Genomic DNA, 22,534 nt, shown 5'->3' with positions numbered 1-22,534 from the left:
TCTTATCTTACCGAGGCGGTACAAATAGTATATAAAGATAGATAGAATTGTTGAATTCATTTACAATGTTTAAAAATGAAAATGTTAAATACACTTTTCTGTTTAGTTTCTTTGTAAAAGGGTGCCCTTTGTTTAAAACCAATGCCAGACATAGTAAAATAAAATGCATTAATTTAGTTCTCTTAAACCTACCGTTATTCCCCTCAGGTGCCCCGTTAAATCGCGCGCGCACGCCGCACGCAATTCAGCAACAACAACAACAACAACGAAAATGGCGTCGGTATTTGCATAATTAGAAATTAAAACCGAAAATCACGTTAAATTTTGAAATATTGGTAAGTTGTTATAAAAGACCATCGCAGTTAGACAATTTATACGCTGTAAAAGGCATCTGCAGATGATACAGAGCTGGCATCGTCCCGGTTAAATCTGAAAACGACATTTTAAAAGTGGGCCATCTGGCTCGAGCGCGAGCACTTGTCTCTTTCCAGAAATTAAAGGGAGCTCGAGCCAAAAATTAGGGATTTAAAAGATAAAAGGCCAGATAAAAACTGATGTGAAGAGCTAAATTACGGCGAAATGATCTGGAAGGAAGGGGAATATGCACACTTGATTTAAATGAAACACTTGGAGGTCAAGCGTTATTTTGTTAGTGTATCGGGATGACTTATTTTATAGTTGTCATCCCTCTAAGCCTTACCAGTATCTGCATTTTACTGTTAGGAAAGTGGAGATGTCAAAAAAGTCATAAAATACTGGTGAAACATATGCCTACTTCATGTCAGTTGGACCCTTCCTGTGGTTTCGATCCCTTAGCATTTTCCGAAATAACACACAAGATCTATGCATCTGACATCAGCCAAGTACCAGTTACGTTTGATACGTTGAAGATTCACCAAAGCTTAAAACATGAATTTATCACTCAACGAGCACAAAAAGCAGATAAATCATCAAACAAATGTTTGCCACAGTATATATTCGACCTTAATTTCACCTAAATTCTCGATTATTTGCCATTAAATTGTTGTAGTTTCCACTTAATTTTTGCTAAACTTTCTTCCATGCAGCCGGATGCTTGCAGGTGTGTATTGATTTTTCAGCCGGTAGTTGCTTCCCTTCCAAAAAACCCATATTTTACAGTTAAATTCATACTTACTGGTCTGCCATTTTTAATGCAAAATGAGGCGAGCGGCCAACGATTTCGCGGGTTGTTGGGTCATGCAATTGTCCGCGCACCTGCTCTTTTGACACTAAATTTCTTGATTTTGCTTTGAATACATTTTATTGCATAATACCAGTATTTTTAGCTCGACTATATACTATACGAAGTATAAGAAGAGCTATCCTACTAGACCCGGTATTGGCGTCGGCGTCTTTCCGCGTCCCTACCTTGGTTAAAGTTTTTTTTACACTTCCGCTTTTTTCAACTTATCTCTGTAATTACTTGATGGATTTGATTCAAACTTGAAATAGTTATTCCTCATCATCACCCACATCATCTGGCATAAGGGCCATAACTCTGGCACCAATATTTCATGATTTATCTCCCCTTTCCACTAAACTTAAAATAATTGTTCAGAATCATCACCCACATCATATGACACAAGATGCATAACTCTGGCACAAATTTTTCATGAATTATTCCCCCTTTTTACTTAGAATTTCAGGTTAAAGTTTTGATGCACTTTCACTCTATCACTGTTATTACAGAATGGATTTGATTCAAACTTAAAATAGTCGTTCAACATCATCACCCACACCATTTAACACAAGGTGCATAACTCTGGCACCAATTTTTCATAAATTATGCCCCCTTTTACTTAGAATTAAAGGTTAATTTTGCTGCATTTTCATTACCTCTCAGTTATTATGAAATGCATTTGATTCAAACATGAAGTAGTTATTCCACATTATCACCCACATCATATGACACAAGATGCATAACACTTGCACCAATATTTTATTAATTATGCCCCCTTTTTGCTTAGGCTATACTTATATAGTGTTTTGATACACTTTATCTGTACCTCTCTTATTACTTAATATTTTTGACACAGACTCGGGCAAATGTGCAATATCTTCATTCACCATTGGAGTTAATAAACACTCCAGTGACAGCTCCAGTTTCCTCAGATGTGCCCAGTTTCACTATCCAGCATCGAAATAGTCAAGCACGCTGTCTCCTGTGACAGCTCTTGTTTATTTTTCAACCAACTAATTGGTGTCTTACAGAGGATAAACGAAATAAGGCTGCAGTATCTAAAACTGATTTCTTCGTCCAGAAACTAATAATCCCAGTTGACATGTGTTTTTAAAAAGTTACACTATCCAGTTTGTACATCTTTATTTTACAATTCTACATACAAGTGGCTTCAGGATGGAATGAACAAAGTGAACTCTGCTGTAAATACTAATTTTTCACATTAAACAAGACTTTCTACACATATGCATTCAGAGGGTGCGTATTAACAAGAAAGCTTTTTAGTGATCCAGACCGATGACATTATTGGTTTTATGTATGCATAATTTACATGTTTTATATTGCTTTGTGTTTTAAGCTGTTTATATCTTTGAAGGAATGCCCAAAATATACTTTGACCTAATTTTGACCCTTGCACATGTCTGTGTTAATGCGCATGCGCGGAAGGAAGTGTTAAGTGGATCGAAACTACAGCATAACAGGCTACTTACTCCAATACATTAAACATTGTTAAACATTAATTTTTTATTTATTCAGGTAGAAACTTCAGATGGGTTGAATATAACTCATGATTTTAATAAAAGAGACAAATCTTAGGAAATATGTATAAACAGATGCAAGGAGAAATCTACTTTGACACCTGTTTCAATACACAGCCAATGACACTAAATTGTAGAAACAGAACACAAAATATACATTCAAAAATGTCAGTGAGGCAATTTTTTGCTTTATAATATATAATGTCAACATAAATTATCAGAGATGTAATACATTGTACATGTACCAGAAAACAGAAAAGTATCTTAACCCCTAGCTTCAAGGTCAAGGTTACCTTTTGAGAACATTTTTTTCTTTTGTGTGGTCCCTAAATGATTCATACCTTTTACTATTCTGGCTTATTTTGCACAGACAACTGTAGCATTCTTGGGCATGCTTCGTGGGGGGGGGGAGGCATTTGTCACTAATAGTGACAGCTGTTGTTTATAACTTCCCACTGTGCGATCTTCCTGATCAAATAACGATCTCTCACAGTTCCAAAATAAAACCAAAGTGTCATCAAAATTATCACTTTACAAGGCTTCATGGACATCACAGCCTTCTAACATTAAATTTGTAAACATACGCCAACCAAACAAGTGATGAAAGATCGAGACTTTTTCAAAGATATGTTTTATTTCTTTTAATTTTTCGATGCTCTTAACTTTGAACAACCTAATTGTATGCTACATTTTAATAATATTGCAATGTACAAAAATTGTTAAGGGGGTAGAAAAAAGGGGTAGAGGTGTTGTTTATATTTTTTTTTTCTTTTAAAGGTTTAAATACGTTTTTCAGTATAATGATTGATGTAGCTAAAATCTTAACTTGAATGAATGGTGTATGTCATATTTCAAAACTTTTTTTTGGAATATACTTGTGTTACTTACTACAGTACATACATTACACAAAATTTGTAGATTGTGTATGAACTGAGTCTAGTGTATAAATATTTTAGGCTGGATATATATACCAAAATTTTAAAATGTTGTCTTCTTTCTGTTGCAGGGAAACAAACGGTAACAGCACATGCCAAATCATGAAACTTATGTAATCAAAGTGATGAACTAACTTAGAAGCCAGATACAGCCATTTTGCAGCATATCAAAAACTGACAACCTGTTAATTCTCAAATAGTTATTATTAAAGGACATTTATATCACTGGAAGAAATAGCAGTGCACTTTAGGAAAGTTACCCTGTAAAACCTGTTAAAAGAAATTTGGATTGCTGGCAAAGATACTTTGTCCAGATATTCAAGGATTCACCATTGATGAGAAAATAAAAAATATCTTAGAGTGAAGTTATTGGCATAAGAGAATCAAAATGGCTGCCCCAGATTATGATGTTATAAAGGAGATACCTGGGTACAAAGTTATTCTAAAAGCAGTCTTGAAAAGTCAAATTCAGCAGTTGGTAAGTAGTAAAAATTGGCCATTTGATTTCAGATAAGAGAAGCAGTAAATATATGTTATACATGTAATTTTAATTTTTAAGTACACCAAATCCGACCATGTCAAAGATTAGATACAAGTATTGTTCACAGCATTTCTGTTTCAAGAATATTTTGAAGCCATTTTTAAAAACATTTTTTTTATGAAAACATTTCTTTTAAAAAATTCTTTTTTTTTTCAAGGTTGGACAGTTGGCTGCCAGTACGGATGAGGAGTCTGTGATCCTCACTGCCAGTGTAGCTGATGGTACATTAAGTCATCTTGGCTCTGATTCAGGCAAAGGTTTCTTAGAAGATCATGAAGATATCAAGTCACAATTTCTTGGTTTCTGTCTGAAAAGTAAGTGTTTATTTTGCAGTGGGCACTACAGATGTACTGACTTAACATTGCCTTGTAAAAACATGGATAAAAGGTTTTGACTCTGTTATTTTGCAGTTTCTTCAATGAAACAGAAAAAGTGATACTGCTAGTAAAAATAGTATACAATAATTGCCCTTTAGCGAACTTGTTGTGAATTTAGTGACCTTAGAAAAGAGTTATTGATGGACCACGAGTTTAGTCTGAGGTTGATTTCTATTTCATTACCCTAAAACACAGTTGCTCAAGGACATAAAGAGGATGAGTGGAATACTTCAGTTATCCATGGTTTTGAGTAACCCAAACATAAACCAGTTAACCTAGGAAATTAAAGTTTGTTGTTGTACCCCCCCCCCCCCCCCCCCCCCGAAACAACAAAGTTGTAAGGGGGGTATACTAGTTTCAGGTTGTCTCTCTGTCCACAGACACAATCTTGTGCGCACCATCTCTCCTCATCCCTTTGACACAATTTAATGAAACTTTACACAAGTGATCAGTAATAACAGTAGTTGTGCATGGGGCGTGTAAGGTTCTTTCAGAAAAAAAATTGCAGAGTTATGGGACTTTGTTTTTTGTTACTATACTATATACATAGACACAATCTTGTGCACACCATCTCTCCTCATCCCCTTGACACAATTTAATGAAACTCCACACAAGTGATCAGTAACAACAGTAGTTGTGCATGGGCCATGTAAGGTTTTTTCAGAAAAAAAATTGCAGAGTTACGGGACTTTGTTTTTTGTTACTATACTATATACATAGACACAATCTTGTGCACACCATCTCTCCTCATCCCCTTGACACAATTTAATGAAACTCCACATAAGTGATCAGTAACAACAGTAGTTGTGCATGGGGCATGTAAGATTCTTTCAGAAAAAAAATTTGCAGAGTTACGGGACTTCAATTTTTAGCTCACCTGAGCACGAAGTGCTTGAGGTGAGCTTTTGTGATCGCCTTGTGTCCGTCGTCGGCGTCTGCGGCTTCGTCGTCAACAATTTGACTGTTAACACTTTAGAGGTCACAATTTTGGCCCAGTCTTAATGAAACTTGGTCAGAATATTACCCTCAATAAAATCTTGGACGATTTCGATATTGAGCCATCTGGGGTCAAAAACAAGGTCACCAGGTCAAATCAAAGGAAAAGCTTGTTAACACTCTAGAGGTCACAATTTTGGTCCAGTCATGAAGAAACTTGGTCAGAATGTTACTCTTAATAAAATCTTGGACGAATTTGATATTGGGTCATCTGGGGTCAAAAACTAGGTCACCAGGTCAAATCTGAGGAAAAGCTTGTTAACACTCTCGAGGCCACATATATGACTGCATGTTCATGAACCTCAGTCAGAATGGTAATCTTGATGATCTTCAGGTCAAGTTCTAATCTGGGTCATGTGGGGTCAAAAACTAGGTCACCAGATCAAATCAAAGGAAAAGCTAGTTAACACTAGAGGCCACATTTATGACTATATCTTAACGAAACTTGATCAGAATGTTAATCTTGATGATTTTTAGGTCAAGTTATAATCTGGGTCAGGTGGGGACAAAAACTAGGTCACCAGGTCAAATCAAAGAAAAAAGCTACTTAACACTCTAGAGGCCACATTCATGACCATATCTTAATGAAACTTGGTCAGTGTGTTAATCTTGATGGTCTTTAGGTCAGATTTAAATCTAGGTCAAGTGGAGTCAGAAAGTAGGTCACCAGGTCAAATCAAAGGTAAAGCTTGTTAACACTCTAGAGGCCACATTTATGACCATATCTTAATGAAACTTGGTTAGAATGTTAATCTTTATTCTTGAAGATCTTTAGGTTAAGTTTCAATCTGGGTCAGGTACTGAGGTAGGGTCAAAAACTAGGTCACCAGGTCAAATCAAAGGTAAAGCTTGTTAACACTCTAGAGACCTAATTTTAAGTTTGAAACTCATGGGAATTGATCAGAATGTTTGTCTTGATGACCTCCAGGTCAGGTTCGAATCTGGGTCATGTGGGGTCAAAAACTAGGTCACCAGTTCAAATCAAAGGTAAAGCTTGTTAACAATCTAGAAGTCAAATTTATGACTGTATCTTCATGAAACTTGGTCAGAATGTTAATCTTGATGATCTTAAGGCCAAACTGGAATCTGGGTCATATGGGGTCAAAAACTAGGTCACCAGGTCAAATCAAAGGAAAAGCTAGTGAACAGTCTAGAGACCACATTTATGACCATATCTTTATGAAACTTGGTCAGAATGGTAATGTTGATGATCTTTAAGTCAAGTTCGAATCTGGGTCAGGCAGGGTCAGAAACTAGGTCACTAGGTCAAATTAAAGGAAAAAGTAGTTAACACTCTGGAGGCCACATTTATGACCATATCTTAATGAAACTTTGTCAGAATGTTAATCTTGATTATCTTTAGGTCAGTAGGTCAGGTGAGCGATACAGGGCCTTCATGGCCCACTTGTTGTAAATATACTACATATATATAAAGTCTGCATATGCAATCTTGTGTGCGCCTAATCTCCTGAACCCATGCGTGCAATTTGATGAAACTTCACGCAAGTGATCAGTAACAACAGTTGTTGTGCATGGTGCATGTTAGCTTCTTTAAAAAAATTGCAGAGTTACGGGACTTTGAATTTTGTTACTATGCTATATACATAGTCTGCATATGCAATCTTGTGCGTGCCTTATCTCCTGAACCCATGCACACAATTTAATGAAACTTAAAACAAGTGATTAGTAGTAACCCTAGTTGTGCATGGTGCATGTTAGGTTTCTTTCAGAAAAAAAATCTGCACTTTGTTTTTTTGTTAACATACTATGTACATACAGTCTTTCAAAAACTGGCCAGATCCCATCATGGGTTCCAGAGTTATAGCCCCTTAGTGGGGCTAATTTGCTATTTTGGCTTCTGCAGCCATATAGAGACGTCATTTATGGTTTGATTTGGTACAAACTTGCAAAATACCTAAAATAACAACAATAGATCTTGGATTCCATGATGAATCTTTCAGATCCAATTATAGGTTCTGGAGTTACGCCCCCTGATTGACCACTGAAAGAGCCAAAATTTGTTAATTTTTACCGTGTGAACATTATAGAAGTGGCATTTTACATTCAATTTTAACCACTCTTACACACAACTTAAGTCACAATGACATCTCGGTTCCTTTCGAAAACTGGCTAGATTCTATCATGGGTTCTAGAGTTACTGCCCCTAACCCTTTCAGCCATATAGAGGATTCATATATGCTTTGATTTGATACAAACTTGCACAGAATGTTTATCTTGACGATCTCTAGACCACGTTAGAAACTGGGTCACGTGGGGCCGAAAAATTAGGGTCGCCAGGTCAAATCAAAGGAAAAGCTTGTTAACACCCTAGAGGCCATATTTATGACCCTATCTTCATGAAACTTGGTCAGAATGTTTATCTTGCTGATTCCTATGCCAAGTTCAGATCTGGGTCATATGGGGTCAGAAACCAGGTCATGAGGTCAAATCAAAGGAAAAGCTTTTTAACACTCTTGAGGCCACATCTATGACCCTATCTTCATGAAACTTTGTCAGAATGTTTATCTTGATGGTTCCTAGGCCAAGTTCGAAACTGGGTCCAGTGGGGTCAAAAACTAGGTCACCCGCTCAAATCAAGGAAAAGCTTGTGAACACTCTGGAGGCCATATTTGTAACCCAATCTTCATGAAACTTGGTCAGAATGTTTATCTTGATGATTCCTAGGCCAAGTTCAAAACTGGGTCATGTGGGGTCAAAAACTAGGTCACCAATCAAATCAAAGGAAAAGCTTGTTAACACTGTAGAGGCCACATAAATTTATGACCCTATCTTTATGAAACTTGGTCAGAATGTTTATCTTGATGATGCCAAGGCCAAGTTTAACAGGTTGGCGATATAGCATTATAGGGTCATTATGACCCTCGTTTCATCATTTTGGGAATGGCGCCAACACCAGTGGAATTGGGAAAATGCTCTCGGAAATTGTATTAATTCGGAAAATTTGCAAATTACCAAAATCTATGTAAAGATATTTTTTGTGTAAAATATTTATTGATTGCATTTTAGTAATTGTTCAACAGTATAATTGTTGTTTAAATAAGCAAAATATACATACAAATTAGCAAAATAATTTGAAAACAGCAATAGCAATAACGCTAAAAGGTTACACTAATTTCGGAATTTTAAATTCAGAATTGGGGAAAAAAACATACTTTTTGTATGCTCTTCTGAAACTGGGGTTTTCTTTCGGATCTCATTTTAAGCAATACCAAGGAACCATACAGTGATAGTAAGTAGTGAACTATAGACACGTATATATCTAGTCAATAACGTTATCACATACTGTTAATTTGTGCTATATCTGTACCATGGGATACAGGTACAAAAATATGCCCTCCGTGATCAAGATATTTTAGCGAGCTTTACTAAAGACTTACTTACTTCTGACTTTCAGAACATCATAGAAAGAAACAAGAAGAAAAAGAGCGTCTAGAGGCAGAAGCCTTGCAGCAAAGTATGCAGGCTAGTCCTAGCAGATTCGGAGGACCGCGCGGTCCGTACAGTGCCAGATCACCAAGGTTTGCCTCACCTAGAGCTCAAAGTCCAGTACATCCAATAGCTTTAACTCGTGCTTCTCCAGGAAGTCAGATTAGACCTCATGGTGTTAGGCATGAACCTTATCCAATGACAAGGCCACCGAAAACAAAAAGGACATCACTGAACTTTGAACAAGGTAAAAACCCAACAACAGGGCCAAGTCAGACTCCAATGAGATCTCCGGTTGGAAACAGGCTTGATGGACAAGTGATAAAAATTGAACCAGAAGACGATAACGAAGCTTCAAATCAAAGTGAAAGTGACACAGCTAACCAGGAAAAACCTGGAAGTTCTAGTCAGTCTCCATCTCAAAATAATGCTCCATCTAGTGTTAAATCTGAATCTGGCGAAAAAGACGATGATGCTAGATCAGAATCCTCTAATTCTACCATTCCAAATGAACCAGCAGCAGAAGGACTTAGTTTAGACTCAGACTTGTCAAATTTGATCTCAGGTGGTAATCAGCAACAAAGTTCAGAAACTAGTGAAATGGACCCAAATGTTAGTGTTAAATTGGAAGCTTTAACTGAAAATGAGATGGAGTTGGAAATAACGGGCGTAGAGCCCGGTAGACCTGTTGTGCCACAGGATAACTGGGACCCTAATGTTTCAATGGGAATGAACTTTGACCCCACTGGTGCTACTGGAAATCAAGGTGATTTGACAGCTCAAGGATACAGTAAGTGTTATTTTCTCTTTATTTATTTAGACCATCTGTCAATGATTTTGATTGTGAAAATTCTTGATGGTGTTTAAGATCATTCATACAACTTGTTTCTAAATATCTTATCTAAACCGTGCTTCAGTGTTTGCAAATTTTTTTAGCTGAGAATCGTATTTCAGTTTTATTAGCTTGTCTGATTTTTGAAAAAGATCTTGATCGTCTGCTTCGGCGTTGGTTAAAATTTTTGTTCAGGTCCACCTTTTCTCAACAACCATAAGAACTACAGGTTTCAAACTTTGCACACTTGTTTGTCATTATATGACTTTGTAGTCCAAGAAAGATAACTCCGATATACGCATTTGTCAAAATTATGGTCCTTTTTCTTAGAAAATTTGAGTTTCTTGGTTAAATTTTTTGTTTAGGTCCTCCTTTTCTTAAAAACTATATAGAGTTACAGCTTGGAAACTTTGCGCACACTAGTTAATCACCATTAGGTGACTATGTAGGCAATGAACCATAACTCTAAGCTGCATTTTGTCAGAATTATGGCCCTTTTTGTACTTGGAAATTCTTAGCTATAATTCTTTTCTTACATACTGACCAGCACTTGAGCGATTGCACCCGCAGGCGGTGCTCTTGTTTCCGATTGGAGTGCTGATAAAAGAAATTTATTAACTGAATTGTACACCTGTTGTGCACAACAGTGCAGTCTGATCATGATCTGCACTGTTCGCCATTCAGTCCGTATCCCTTTATTATGCACCCCTTTTAACAGTTAATGGTACTGTCCAGATTGAAAAATGGACCAGTTCATTATAGTAATGTAGCAGGGTAAGGGTTGAGACAGTATATTTGATCAGATTTGACATCGAGTTTTGAAGACTATCTATCATCTTGAATTTTCACAGTGATGTAAATTGTTGAAGATGGTCAGCAGGGTGCTAACAGTGATCTGTGCTCTTTTTTTTTCACCATGTCTCAAATATACAAGTATCTAGACTTCGGGAGAAGGGGTGAGAAAGGGAGAGAAAGAGATTTAAGTATATTAAGAAAACTTTGTAGCTCACCTTAGCACTATGTGCTTGAATGAGGTGTTGTGACCACTCACTGTCTGCCATCCATTAACAGTTAATTCTATTCTCTTTCGAAACCATTTAGTGCAAGTTTTGCATAACTGTTTCTTTCATTTTGCATAACTGTTTCTTTCATGGGCCTTTCACTAAAAGTGTTTGCCTGGTTCAACATGGTTTTCACAAGTTTGTAGACACCCCCAGAGCTAAAACTAGAAGATTTTTATCTTCTAGCTGCTTTCTTCGTATAGAAATAATGTTACATGTTCAGGTCACTCAGGTTCACACTTCTTAAAAACGAAGAAGATGGCTGCTAGGAGTGCTTGCTTGGTTAAAAATAATTTCAACCAAATGTTTCTTGGGTAACCTTAAACCAAGTCTGGTCAAATTTTTAGATTTGTCTTAAAAAAGAAAGAAAAAAATGTTCAGTAGACAGTGTTGTCACCTTTACCCATGTGCAGACAGTTGAAACTTTGAAAATCTTCTTGTCAAAAACTTTCGAAACTGCTGTCCCAATTTAAAATATTTTCACAAATTTTTACACAGATGCTGATCCTTGCAGTAAATAATGACCAGGGACTCCTTTGGTACTCAATAAAGTTTCTGTTGAACCAGAACTCGGTGTGACTAAGAATAGAATCACTTTCGAGTTCACAATAGGTGTGACTGCATCATCGAACAAGAGCTCCCCAATAAAAAGGTTTAATAGTTGTTAAGAGAAAACAAGAAAAAAATGCTACAGAAATGATTTGAGCCATGCCATGAGAAAACCAACAGTGGGTTTGCGACCAGCATGGATCCAGACCTGCGCGGTGCGCGCAGTCTGGTCAGCATCCATGCTGTTCACTTTCAAAGCCTAATGGAATTAGAGAAACTAATAGCAAACAGCATGGATCCTGACCAGACTGCACGGATGCGCAGGCTGGTCTGGATCCATGCTGGTCGCAAAGCCGCTATGTTGGTTTTCCCATGGCGCAGCTCAATTTTGATAATAGTAAGAGGAAATGAGTACTGGTAAAATTTTGGAAAGTAACCTACTGAAAGAAATGGGTCCTTGTTCCCAATACATTTGAAAGCTCCACAGACTTGAGCTTGTATGTTATGAGCAATTTTGACCTTAGGTGACACTGACAACAAGAGGGCCTTGACAAAAACACGAGGAACATGTGTAGATGATATTAGAAGTGATTTTGCCAGTAGAACAACCATATATATCATCTTGGTGTTCTTTGGTTTTGAGAAAAAAAGTACTGGTAATCAAGCTGTCGAAGAAAAGGATGAATGCAGAACTTTAAAAGGTAAGTGGTTACATAGATTCGCCTTGTACTGATTGAAACCATAATGTGTAAAACTTCCCTTACAAGTATGAATGATGTCAGAAAGTTGAAAGTTAATTTTGAGAGTATAAAGAGATTTTTAGGGTCCCTGTTTTGATATTTAGCAGACAGAATCTGATGCTATTGGACCCCAACTTGCATCAAAACATAGCTTCAGTCAACTTGATTATGAACTTAATTTTGTCAACTACTTTAATCAGTCCAGATAGCTTTATGATGCATTGACTTTTTGCTTAGAAGATTTTTTGTTTATTGAGACATGGTGAACCCTAAAAACAGAGTCTGTGCTTACAAAAATAGTTCATTTTTGAGTAACTGCATAAATAGATTGTTGTAAAAAAAAGATTTGAACATTTGTTTCACGACTCTGATCAAGGGTGAGAGTGTTAGGTCAATACAATGTTAGCATGCTGTAAGAAGACTGCAGAACTAAAGCCACTGTTTAAGCATTGAAATCTGTAGGATTTATTAACATTTATTTATTAGGACTTAGGTTAATACTGTATTTAACCATTATTAAATGCATTGTATGCCTAAAAAGTCTTTCAAAAATTAGCAATATAGATTTAAGTTTAGGGGCTTCCATGACCGAATGGAAAAGGTTGCTGACTTCAAATCTCTTGCATCCCAGAGATGTAGGTTTGAGCCTCGCTTGTGGTTTAGAATTATGTGAGGAAGCCACCCAGCTGGCTTATGGAAATTCAGTGTTTCAATCCTGGAGCACCTGAGGTCTTCTTCCACCATTCAAAGTCGGAAAGTCGCTTTAAGACCTATAATTATATGTGTTGCATTTATCCCAACAAAAAATAAAAAATAACAAGATTTAATAACTATGCACTTACAGTAAGTGCCACAGGGATATAAATTAACACTCAGACCCTATTAGCCATCTGGGCTCCTTACAGGCAAATTCTAGGGGCCCAACCTAGAAGTTAAGGGCCCAGCTATTATTAGCGGAAAAATATACTAACAGTGGTTTAGATCTACATACTTTATATCGGTCTTGTAATTTGCTTCCTGCCAAATTACACCAATTTCTTCAATACAGAACACTCATCAGCTCACACTGAAAAAGGAAAGTTGTAACCACCTAGTGCATGGCATGTACAGCCCGCATTAAATTTAAAGTTTGAATGATTTTTGCAGCACTAGAGGATTTGGGTTTTTATTGGCATTTTTGATAGAGGCTGCACGCTTATGGACATCAAAATTCTAGTATTTTGTTACATTGTCGAGTTACAGGACTCGCATCCCCTCAAGAAATTACAACTTGTACAGAAAGTACAAACCATGTTGCGGTCGGTGTTCTAAGAAGCCAAAGTCTGTGAACAGCCCATTTTTCATTAAAAGTCCTCTTTGGCCTTTAGGACTTTTCGTAATCCCGATAATATTTCCTTTTGTCGCTGCGACCGGCCATTCTAAGCTCTTTAACAGTCTTCAATAAACCTCTACTTTCTAGTCCTGTATTTCTAAGGGCCCAGCCATTGTTAGTAACAGAGTAAATAATCTGCATATGCCGATTGGTCATAATATTAGCAACCACAGCTGATTTTTCAAAGTAGCTTAACCAGTGTTTTAATAACATATTCATATTCTGCTTAAATAATCAAACAAAGAACTTTTTAAATTTTTGAAATATCTTAAAAAATAAAAAAGTTATGAAGATTTGAAATTTCTTAAAACGTCATTTTTTCTGGAATTTTTCCTCTATATAAATAATAAGGAACTGATTCGCAGTCGCGGACCGTTAAAACTCCTATGTTTACATTAATGTTTGGTGTTCCACTCATTTTAAATGATAAGTAGCTGAAATTTGGCATACTTATGGTATTTTTCCTGTAGAATACATTTCTGGTGTCTGTTTTGGCATAAGGTGTATAGTTGCCTTTATATTTCACTTACAATGAGACATGGTTACGATTTTTTTTTTTTTTCTAATTGTTATAGCTCGACTCCAACACTGTCCAAGTTCAAGTATGTTACCATATTCTCACTGTTTTTTTCATAAGACATACAAGACATAATGTATAGGACTAGGATTCTAAAATAAAGCATATAAAAACTAAATCTATCATTTTACTTAAGAAATTTAATGTATCAGATATTCCAGCGGACTGGCAAATTGGCTTAGACCGGTCATGACTCCAGGTGTAATTCTGAAATACATAGTGTAAACTGTATCAGTATATGACTATACATTTTAAATTATTATACATATACTTTTCAAATGATTTCCTAAACAAAAATAATATATAATAAGCATTAGACACGTGCCATGTATGAACAATACTATTGAATTGATATTTTCATTTTTTCGTACCCGTTAGGTACGAACAGGTTGAGTACCAAACGCGTATGAAAAATCGTCCTTTTATGCATTGAAATTGCGTAAGTAATAACAATTATTAACAGACTTTAATTAGAAATAAAAACAATTTCTTGGAACATTCACTTCTGGGGGCAAATCGTGACTCTTTTCCTTAAATAAGAAAATAATTCATAACGAAAGTGAAATTCCGGTCAGCTGTTCGTCAGCGTTGTTTCGACATTGAATTTTCTCAATAAATATTACTTCTGCTTCGTAGTTTCAGTCAAATATTAATATTTTTTACAGACATACATATTTTCCAAATAAAAACCGGTGGAAATAGGTCTTTTTACATGATTTTCGAGTCGAATCAATCGATTTACCGCATTGACCTAATTGATCAATTTTCCAACATGGCGGACCGCCGAGTGAAAAAAATGGAAGCGGGGAGTTTGAATTTTAAATGAAAATGCGGCATACTTGTAATGGGTTCCGAAACATAATTTTGGTATCAAATTAATTGTTAGGGTTTGTATTTATTAAAAATAAATGTTAATTCAGCGAATATGGTATATTTGGGCGTATTTTTCACGTCAACTTTACGGAACGATTTCTCCGGTTTGGGGGGTCGTATGCAAATTTAAGACACACCTATGTGTAGGTCGTCCAATCGGCTGTCTTCTGATACAAGTCATATGAATATTAATGAGCACTACGCGACCCGCGTTTGCATTTGAAAGGAGTACATATTGCCCGCGGCGAGTAATAAAGCAATTAACAACAAACTGTCAATAAACAGTGGCCAGATTAACTAATTACTGGGGCATCTGGAATGACTGTATATCAGATTTATGAATGTTTTATACTGTTAGAAAGATAATTTTATCACCTTTTAAATGGTAGTTTTTATGTTTTTGTAGCATGACAAAAAAAGATTTTATGGGGAAAAAAGTACACTAACCCCTTGAAATCACAAGAATTCCAGCTGATAAGCCATTGATTTCTTTATCAGCTGTGGTTGCTAATAATATATATCGGTAATTTTAATTGGTCGATTTAAGTGACATATTAATAAGACAGTCTCTGAAAACCCAGAATATTGACATTAGGAGAATCTAAAGCCATTCCCCAGTTGGGCGACTATCTTGGAAAATTGACTCAACCAGCTTTAAATCTGGTCGCACTGGGCGTGTGTTAATTTATATCCCTGTGCCATCTGTCATGTTTATCTATAGGCCTTTTCCAATTAGAAAATTTCTGTCAGATCATGCAGTTTTCCCAGAAAAATGACTGCATCTGGATTTTTATCCCCAAATAATCATAGGCCTAGGCCACTTCCCCAGATAGTTAACCCCTGATAGTAACCATAGTGGTTTCATCTTACTTTGTATATGGGAACAGAAAGGATATTAAGAATTTACACATGAATAATTAAAACCTCCCAACTACTTTTTAACATTTTTGTTGTAGTTTTATGACTTGATTTGTCCTTACTTGAGACTTCTGACAACTGTGACAGTGGTTAAAGGAATGTTTTAACATCTGCTGCAAACTTGGTTCATTGATTGTAACTGATCATAACAAAGATAATTACTGTTGAGACCGCGTCTTTAACAACGTAAATGTTACAGTAAGACCCTGAAGGCAGCATGTCAGTGTGCAAAAAGCTCACGATATCAAAGGTTTTAAGCCAACAAAGAAAACATACAGGAAAAGGCTGGGGACTACATTAGCTTGAGGGAGCCAAGGTGCTCCAGTCCTATATGCATGAGCGAGCAGCATTTCAATGTATTAGCATACCTGTTGCGAAAAAGAAAATCGTAACATCTAAATGACAAAGCAGCAGATAAGAGTTTTACCTGCTAGTGCTTTATTTCTGCAGCTTCTTGTATTAAATGTTGATAATTAGCTATATCTTGTGTCACATGATCTTGTTATTGAAACTGTATTTGATAATAGTTGATTACTTATGATCAATTGATGTTACATTTATGATGATGTCCAAATATCTACAACATTTTTGTGATGGCTATATATTTCTGAACTGAATATTACATATAAGAGTTATATCCTGTCCACTTGAAAAGAATGTAAGTGTGTCCCTTTTTAAAGTTGAATAAAGTAAACATGACAAAGTGTGTTCTGGTGAATAGAATAGAAGTTAAACTTTGCCAGCTGAAAAGAGTAACATTGTTCCTGGTGCCATTGATTCCAAAACGAAAGTCATGACAAATATTTCAGGTGAGTAGAGAAAAAGAACATTTATTACTGTTTTCCAGGCAAGTTGAAACGGTTAAATTTACTTTGATCTGTGAAAACCATTTTATAGTACTGGTATATATACAAGAATAATGCTAATTCTAGCGGAAGTGGAGTTAAATGAAAATAAAGGAAGGAATAGTATACATGGCATAGGAGCCATATTTTGGTGCGTTCTTTTTCCAGATCTGTATTGTGCTTGAGTATTGTCTTTTTCATATGTCTCTTTGTCGAATAGTACATGATCCTATTCAAGGAGCCATTATATGTTCTGACCTTGTTGGCCAGAAAGGCTGACCAAACTTACTGGATTTGTAACATGAACACTTCTGAAGATACAGCTGATGAATTGTTCAGTTGTGATTACTTGATCAGCTGTCATTAACGGCATTGGCCTTGGACTTTACCATATTAAATTTGACTGCTTAAAACCCCAAACGTACAAGTCACTTAAATGCCATTCGCCCTGGTCCTTTTACCAAGAAAAAAGGCAGCAAGGATGATTAAGGTCTTGTTTCTTTCATTCTTTTGAGGTGAAATTCAGGTCTGGATTGTATATGTTTCTGAAAGGGCTTGTTTTGCAAGTGCTGTACTTTTACTGCATAGTTTGATGTTGAAAATACTGAACTTTGAGAATTACGAATGCTGAACCGGCATATTGTTGTTTCTGAAAGTGTCTTGTTTTGCTAGTGCTGTATTTCTACTGTTGGAAATACTGAACTTTGAGAATTATGAATGTGGAACCGGCATAATGGTTGTTGCTGAATATATTGGTGTGTTTGACAGTCTGGATATGACATCACAATAATTAAACTAGAATGGTATAAAACCCGTCTAAAAGCTTGTTTATGGAACAAAAGTTGTATATGTTGCATTGAACACTGTTGTTTCAGGAACAGATAACAATAACTGTATACTTTACTTGGCAGATTTGTTTTAGGAACAAATACAGTAAGCAGCTGATTTCAGGAACAAAGACCACACAACTGAGTTTTTCTAGATTTTAGGAGTTGATACAGAGGAAGGCTTGGAGCATTATAGGAGGAAACTTCTTTTTAGAATCTGCTGTTACAACTGCAAAATGAATTTGTAGCTCATCAAGAAGTTTAAATAATAATGAATTGTTAGGCATGCTGATTACTTATATACAACTGTCAGAGTACTGGGTATAGCTTTTAAAAGATGTGTTAAATTCAGCAACAACAGTTACTGTCAGTGTACCGGGTATAGATTTTAAAAGATGTGTAAAGTTGGCAACAACCATTAGTGTACTGGGTATAGCTTTTAAAAGATGTGTTAAAGTCGGCAACAACTGTCAGTGTACTCGGTATAGCTTTTAAAAGATGTGTTAAAGGCTGCTGACTTCTTTCTTTAAGTACTACATTTGCCTGTAGTCAGCAGTAAGAAAGAAGGGACTTTTTCAGTTATTGTCTACGGTATCGTGAGCTTGCTCGTTGTTTTAACATCAGAGGAAAAGTCTACAGGGACTCGGCATTTAGCTGTTTTGTGAATTACAGCATAAGGATGTCTACAAGAACTGAAAGTGTTTGCAACCTAGTGCAATATCTGTTGGTTTTTGTTTTCAGCTTGAGTAAATGAAGGGATTTACTTGTAAGTCTTGCTGAACAAAGATTACAAACCCTGGTACACTTTATGTAAGAAAGTAAGTGTTTATTTTGGTGTGGCAACTTCCTCATTGAATTTGACAGAATGTACAGTCTGTCCAAAGTTCCATTTACAGACATAAATTTATGACTTTTGGTATACTGTTGATATTTCACAAACTTAACAAGCTGACTTGATTAATTAACCCTTAGCCTGCTAAATTTCTAAAATAGACTGGTCCATCATTCAGTTTGGGCAATACCATTTATTATCCGAAAGGGTGTTCACTGAAAATTTACTGACTGAATAGCGAACAGTGCAGACCATGATCAGACTGCACGGATGTGCAGGCTGATCTTGGCCTGCACTGGCCGCAAAGGCAAAATCACTTGCCACCAGCAGGCTAAAGGTTAAGGAATGCAGTACTAGTTTGTAACTTACATAATATTATGTTAGAAGTATATGAAAATTTGTTTAGAACCTGATATTGGCTTGTGTTGTTTTACACAAAATCAGCATATGAAAACATGTATTACAGACAATTCAGCTCCTTAAATACCTCACCGTGCTCGAAGAATTGTTGCGTACCGTCTATGTTCTTCTGCGCCGTAGCTTCTTTTTGATGCATTTGCAATTTTCCAAAGTACTAAAATTGCACAAAATGATGTGGATCATAGTTAGTTTCAGCCACTTTGATTGTCAATGACATATGATCCTGAAGGTAACTTTTTAAGTTAAATTCAGGAATAAACAGTGCCAAAGAAATCTATGAGATATTAATTATCAAAGTTTGAAACATTTTGTGATAAATTATAGTGAAGTCCCATCATAAGACCTTATGCCAGAACTGGAAAGGTATGGCTGTACAGTGATACTTTTTATGCCCCCGACATCTACTGACTGATGCGGGAGGCATATAGTGATTGTCCTGTCCGTCAGTACGAGGTTAACCAAATGGGACCGTTTCGTCTAGCATCAGTACTCCTAACTAGAATGACTTGATACTAATGCAGATGTAACCTAGACCATTCCTCATCTTCAGACATCATCTGACCTCAGTTTGACCTTGACCTTGAACTTGACCTCGTTTTGGACTTAGGTTACTTTGTATCGACAAGGATGCCACCTGGGGCATCAAGCGTTTATTGAACGCAGCTGCTTGTTTTTGACTGGAAAGATACTTATGTTTTAAATGCTTTTTCTACAAACTGATGCTGTCTGTTAGGGTGTGATCATGTGAAAGAGTGTCATTCTTAGACTAGAGATAATACAGAAACATGTTCATTATTAAATAGGTAGAGTATGATTATATTTAGTAGTAAACCAGGGTCCTCTACAGTTCTCATAGTGTATATTACTTTGCAAAGGTAAGCCACAAGACTGAAATCAACAAAATCAGTTTGCAAAAAAGTGCATCTTCACTGTGAGATAAAAGAGAGAAAATACAGTATATGAAAGATTCTGGCACTTCTTGTAGGATACATTCTAGTAGAAACCAGGAATAGCAGACAGACACATGCCTAGCTTTAAAACGAGATAGCTATCGATTTACTGCAGCTTTGTAAGCTGGTAACAGATGTAGACAGCTATCGATTTTTCCCTGAACTTGTTTACAGCTTTTTCCCCTATGTGAAATATATTGAACTAAATAACTGTAACAGTTTGAACAGAATCTGTCTTTTACTGTAATCTGAGTTGGGTTTTTTTCCAAGTCAGATATTGATTGTTGCAATGTACCTGTATAATCCTGTAGTTTTAAATCACCTGAGAAAAGCAGTTTGATACATCTCTCTTATATACTTTGAGGTATTACAATAAACTTACTAGATGTTATAAGTACAGGGTGTAGCTTAGTCTGTGTTCAGACCCCGTGTTTTGTTCACAGTAGTCAGAATATATAACAGAATTATTCTTTCTAAAAAAAAAGATTATCTAGTCGGTAGCCAGACTAGGTGTAGCTAAGTGTTTTCTTGGACCTGGTACACAGAAAAAGAGTAGAATCTGATGATGAAGTGAAACGTACATTGCATGCCTTTCAGGTGTGTGCATGCACCTGTTGATTTGTGTAAAAATGAAATACAACTGAAGTTTTGGCAGTAATATTATACTCTAGGTGTTTGAAATGTATCTGCTTGTATTTTCCCTAAACACAAAGGCAATATTCATACATCAGCATGTACATGAAAACTGCCGGTGTTAGTGACATTTTGGGGATTTGTCCCTTTGCAGATTTGTTACATGTTTTTTTTGCTGCAAAAGTTGTTGCATTGTGTAAAATCGAGAAAAACTGGTAATGAACTAGAAAAGTTGCAGTAGATATCGATGAATATGTCAAACATTTATAAATGTTGCACCAAAATTTAAAAAAAAAATCTAGTAAAATATTAGGCTGAAGTTAATGTTACTTTTTGTGCCCCCTCTTACGTTTGCTGATTGTCTATTCTGTAGACCAAATTTAGTTTCTGATCAGTCACTATAGAATGCTTGGCCTCACAATGGTCAAACTTAATATAATGATGGCCTGTGGTCGGAAGATGACCCCCCCATTGTTTTTGGACTCAACGGTTAAAGTCACAGTGACCTTGAAAACCACATGCAATCACCCGGTGTAGTATACTAGCTACTGTTGGAAGATGAACCCTATTGCTTTGTGGACATATGAACATAAGCTCTTGCACTCTTTTTCAACTGACAGTAATAACAATAGTAAACAGTATCAACATTAATAGTAAAAGAGATTAAGTGCAAGAACGATCTGAGTTATAATAGCAGCCACGTGGTAATTAGCGAGTGCGGATAAAATTCTGGCGACTTGAATTTCTCTTTGAGGTTAGATTTGAGCGAAGTTTGAAGCTCCAAGACGACTATTTCACCTTAGTTGACCCTCGTGAGACCCTGATATTGGTTTCATATGGCGTTTTTATTCAACAGGATAGTAGATTACTTCATGGTAGGACATGACATTGTTTTTTTTTTTTTTTTTTATAAATTCAGCAAACAGGATTGTACAACTAACGGAGAACTTTTTTCTTTCAGATGTATTCATTCCAGCTGAAACTTACTCTACAATGGAAGATGAAATTTCAAAATTTTCTGCAGATGCGATGAAGTTTTTTGACCCGGAAATTATAAATCGGCAGGATAATATTGCCAATCAGGAAGGGTATACAGTCACTAGAAGAGGAGAAATGAATATATATAAATGTGACTATGAAAATTGTAATAGATTTTTTGCTACAAAACAAAATATAAAGCGACATCTGAAAACTCATACAGGTGAAAAACCGTACAAGTGTAACTTTTGTGAACATCGAACTGCTCGTAAAGATCATCTTAAACTTCATCTGTTGAAACAACATAATTTTGTTGCATGAAAATTCTTTAAAGAAATATTGATTGTGGTGAAATGCTTTGGTAGATGCTGCCCCTACATAATGGCTACATGATGTTATATAAATACCAAGCATATAATATTTTATGATCATTGATGTGTTGTCGGATGAACTAAACCTCACTATAATGAATGTATATAGACAACCAGTCTGGAATATTTTGTGCCAAACTGTTTTTATGTCCGTTAAATAAATTTTCACATCTTAATCAGTTTATAATTCTTTATGGGAGCTTTTTACCTCCCTTAAGACCATCATAACACAGTCCTTGAAAAATCCTTGAATTTGGTGCTAGTCCTTGAAAACTTGAAAATAAGTTTTTCCAAGGATAAAAATGGAGACGTACTTGAATTTTGTAAAACCCTTCTTGAATTTCACCTAAAACACCTTGAAAAATGTTTGTCATCAGCAGGGCTCCAGATAATTTTTCTGGCCAATGAGTATTTACTCATCATATTTTTTTGTGAAAGAATAAAATTGTAAAATCTGAAATTGACTAGGAGTAATTTTACTCCTGAAAATTTATAATGAATGTGAAAAAAACAACAACAGCCAGAAGTTTTATAACATATTTATTGGGTACATAACACCCATGAATTTGTTTGCAGTTCAGTGTCAATTCAGTATTCAAGTTTTTGCTTCTTTTTTTTCTCCCTTGGCTTGCTTTGGCTTCATTCACCAAAAAATATGAAAGTTCAATATTCAATGTAGATCTACCTTTAGTTATATTTTTGGGATCATTTTTGTTGGTTT

The 22,534-nt window shown here is 35.9% G+C and overlaps 1 protein-coding gene across 46 annotated transcripts in view; it reads left to right on the top strand.

Moving 5' to 3' along the window:
• Window positions 1-214: 214 nt before the first annotated feature.
• The window catches only part of LOC123540611 (zinc finger protein 202-like), a 170,031-nt gene continuing 147,711 nt past the window's right edge, over window positions 215-22,534 (top strand). For 45 of the 46 annotated variants that reach the window (XM_053527428.1, XM_053527437.1, XM_053527432.1 and 42 more), the window contains exons 1-4: window positions 215-335; window positions 3,746-4,152; window positions 4,373-4,529; window positions 9,004-9,825. In XM_053527428.1, the coding sequence (XP_053383403.1) occupies window positions 4,063-4,152; window positions 4,373-4,529; window positions 9,004-9,825 (1,069 nt within the window). In that variant the 5' untranslated portion in view covers window positions 215-335; window positions 3,746-4,062. Of the gene's footprint in view, window positions 336-3,745; window positions 4,153-4,372; window positions 4,530-9,003; window positions 9,826-21,425; window positions 21,990-22,534 lie in introns of those variants that run through there. The other variant, XM_045325807.2, reaches the window with a different exon arrangement.

This window comes from Mercenaria mercenaria, chromosome 16, assembly GCF_021730395.1.
Source record: "Mercenaria mercenaria strain notata chromosome 16, MADL_Memer_1, whole genome shotgun sequence".
Lineage (NCBI taxonomy): Eukaryota > Metazoa > Mollusca > Bivalvia > Venerida > Veneridae > Mercenaria > Mercenaria mercenaria.
Note: the sequence above shows the minus strand (reverse complement) of the source record. Positions and strands in the feature narration are given on the sequence as shown.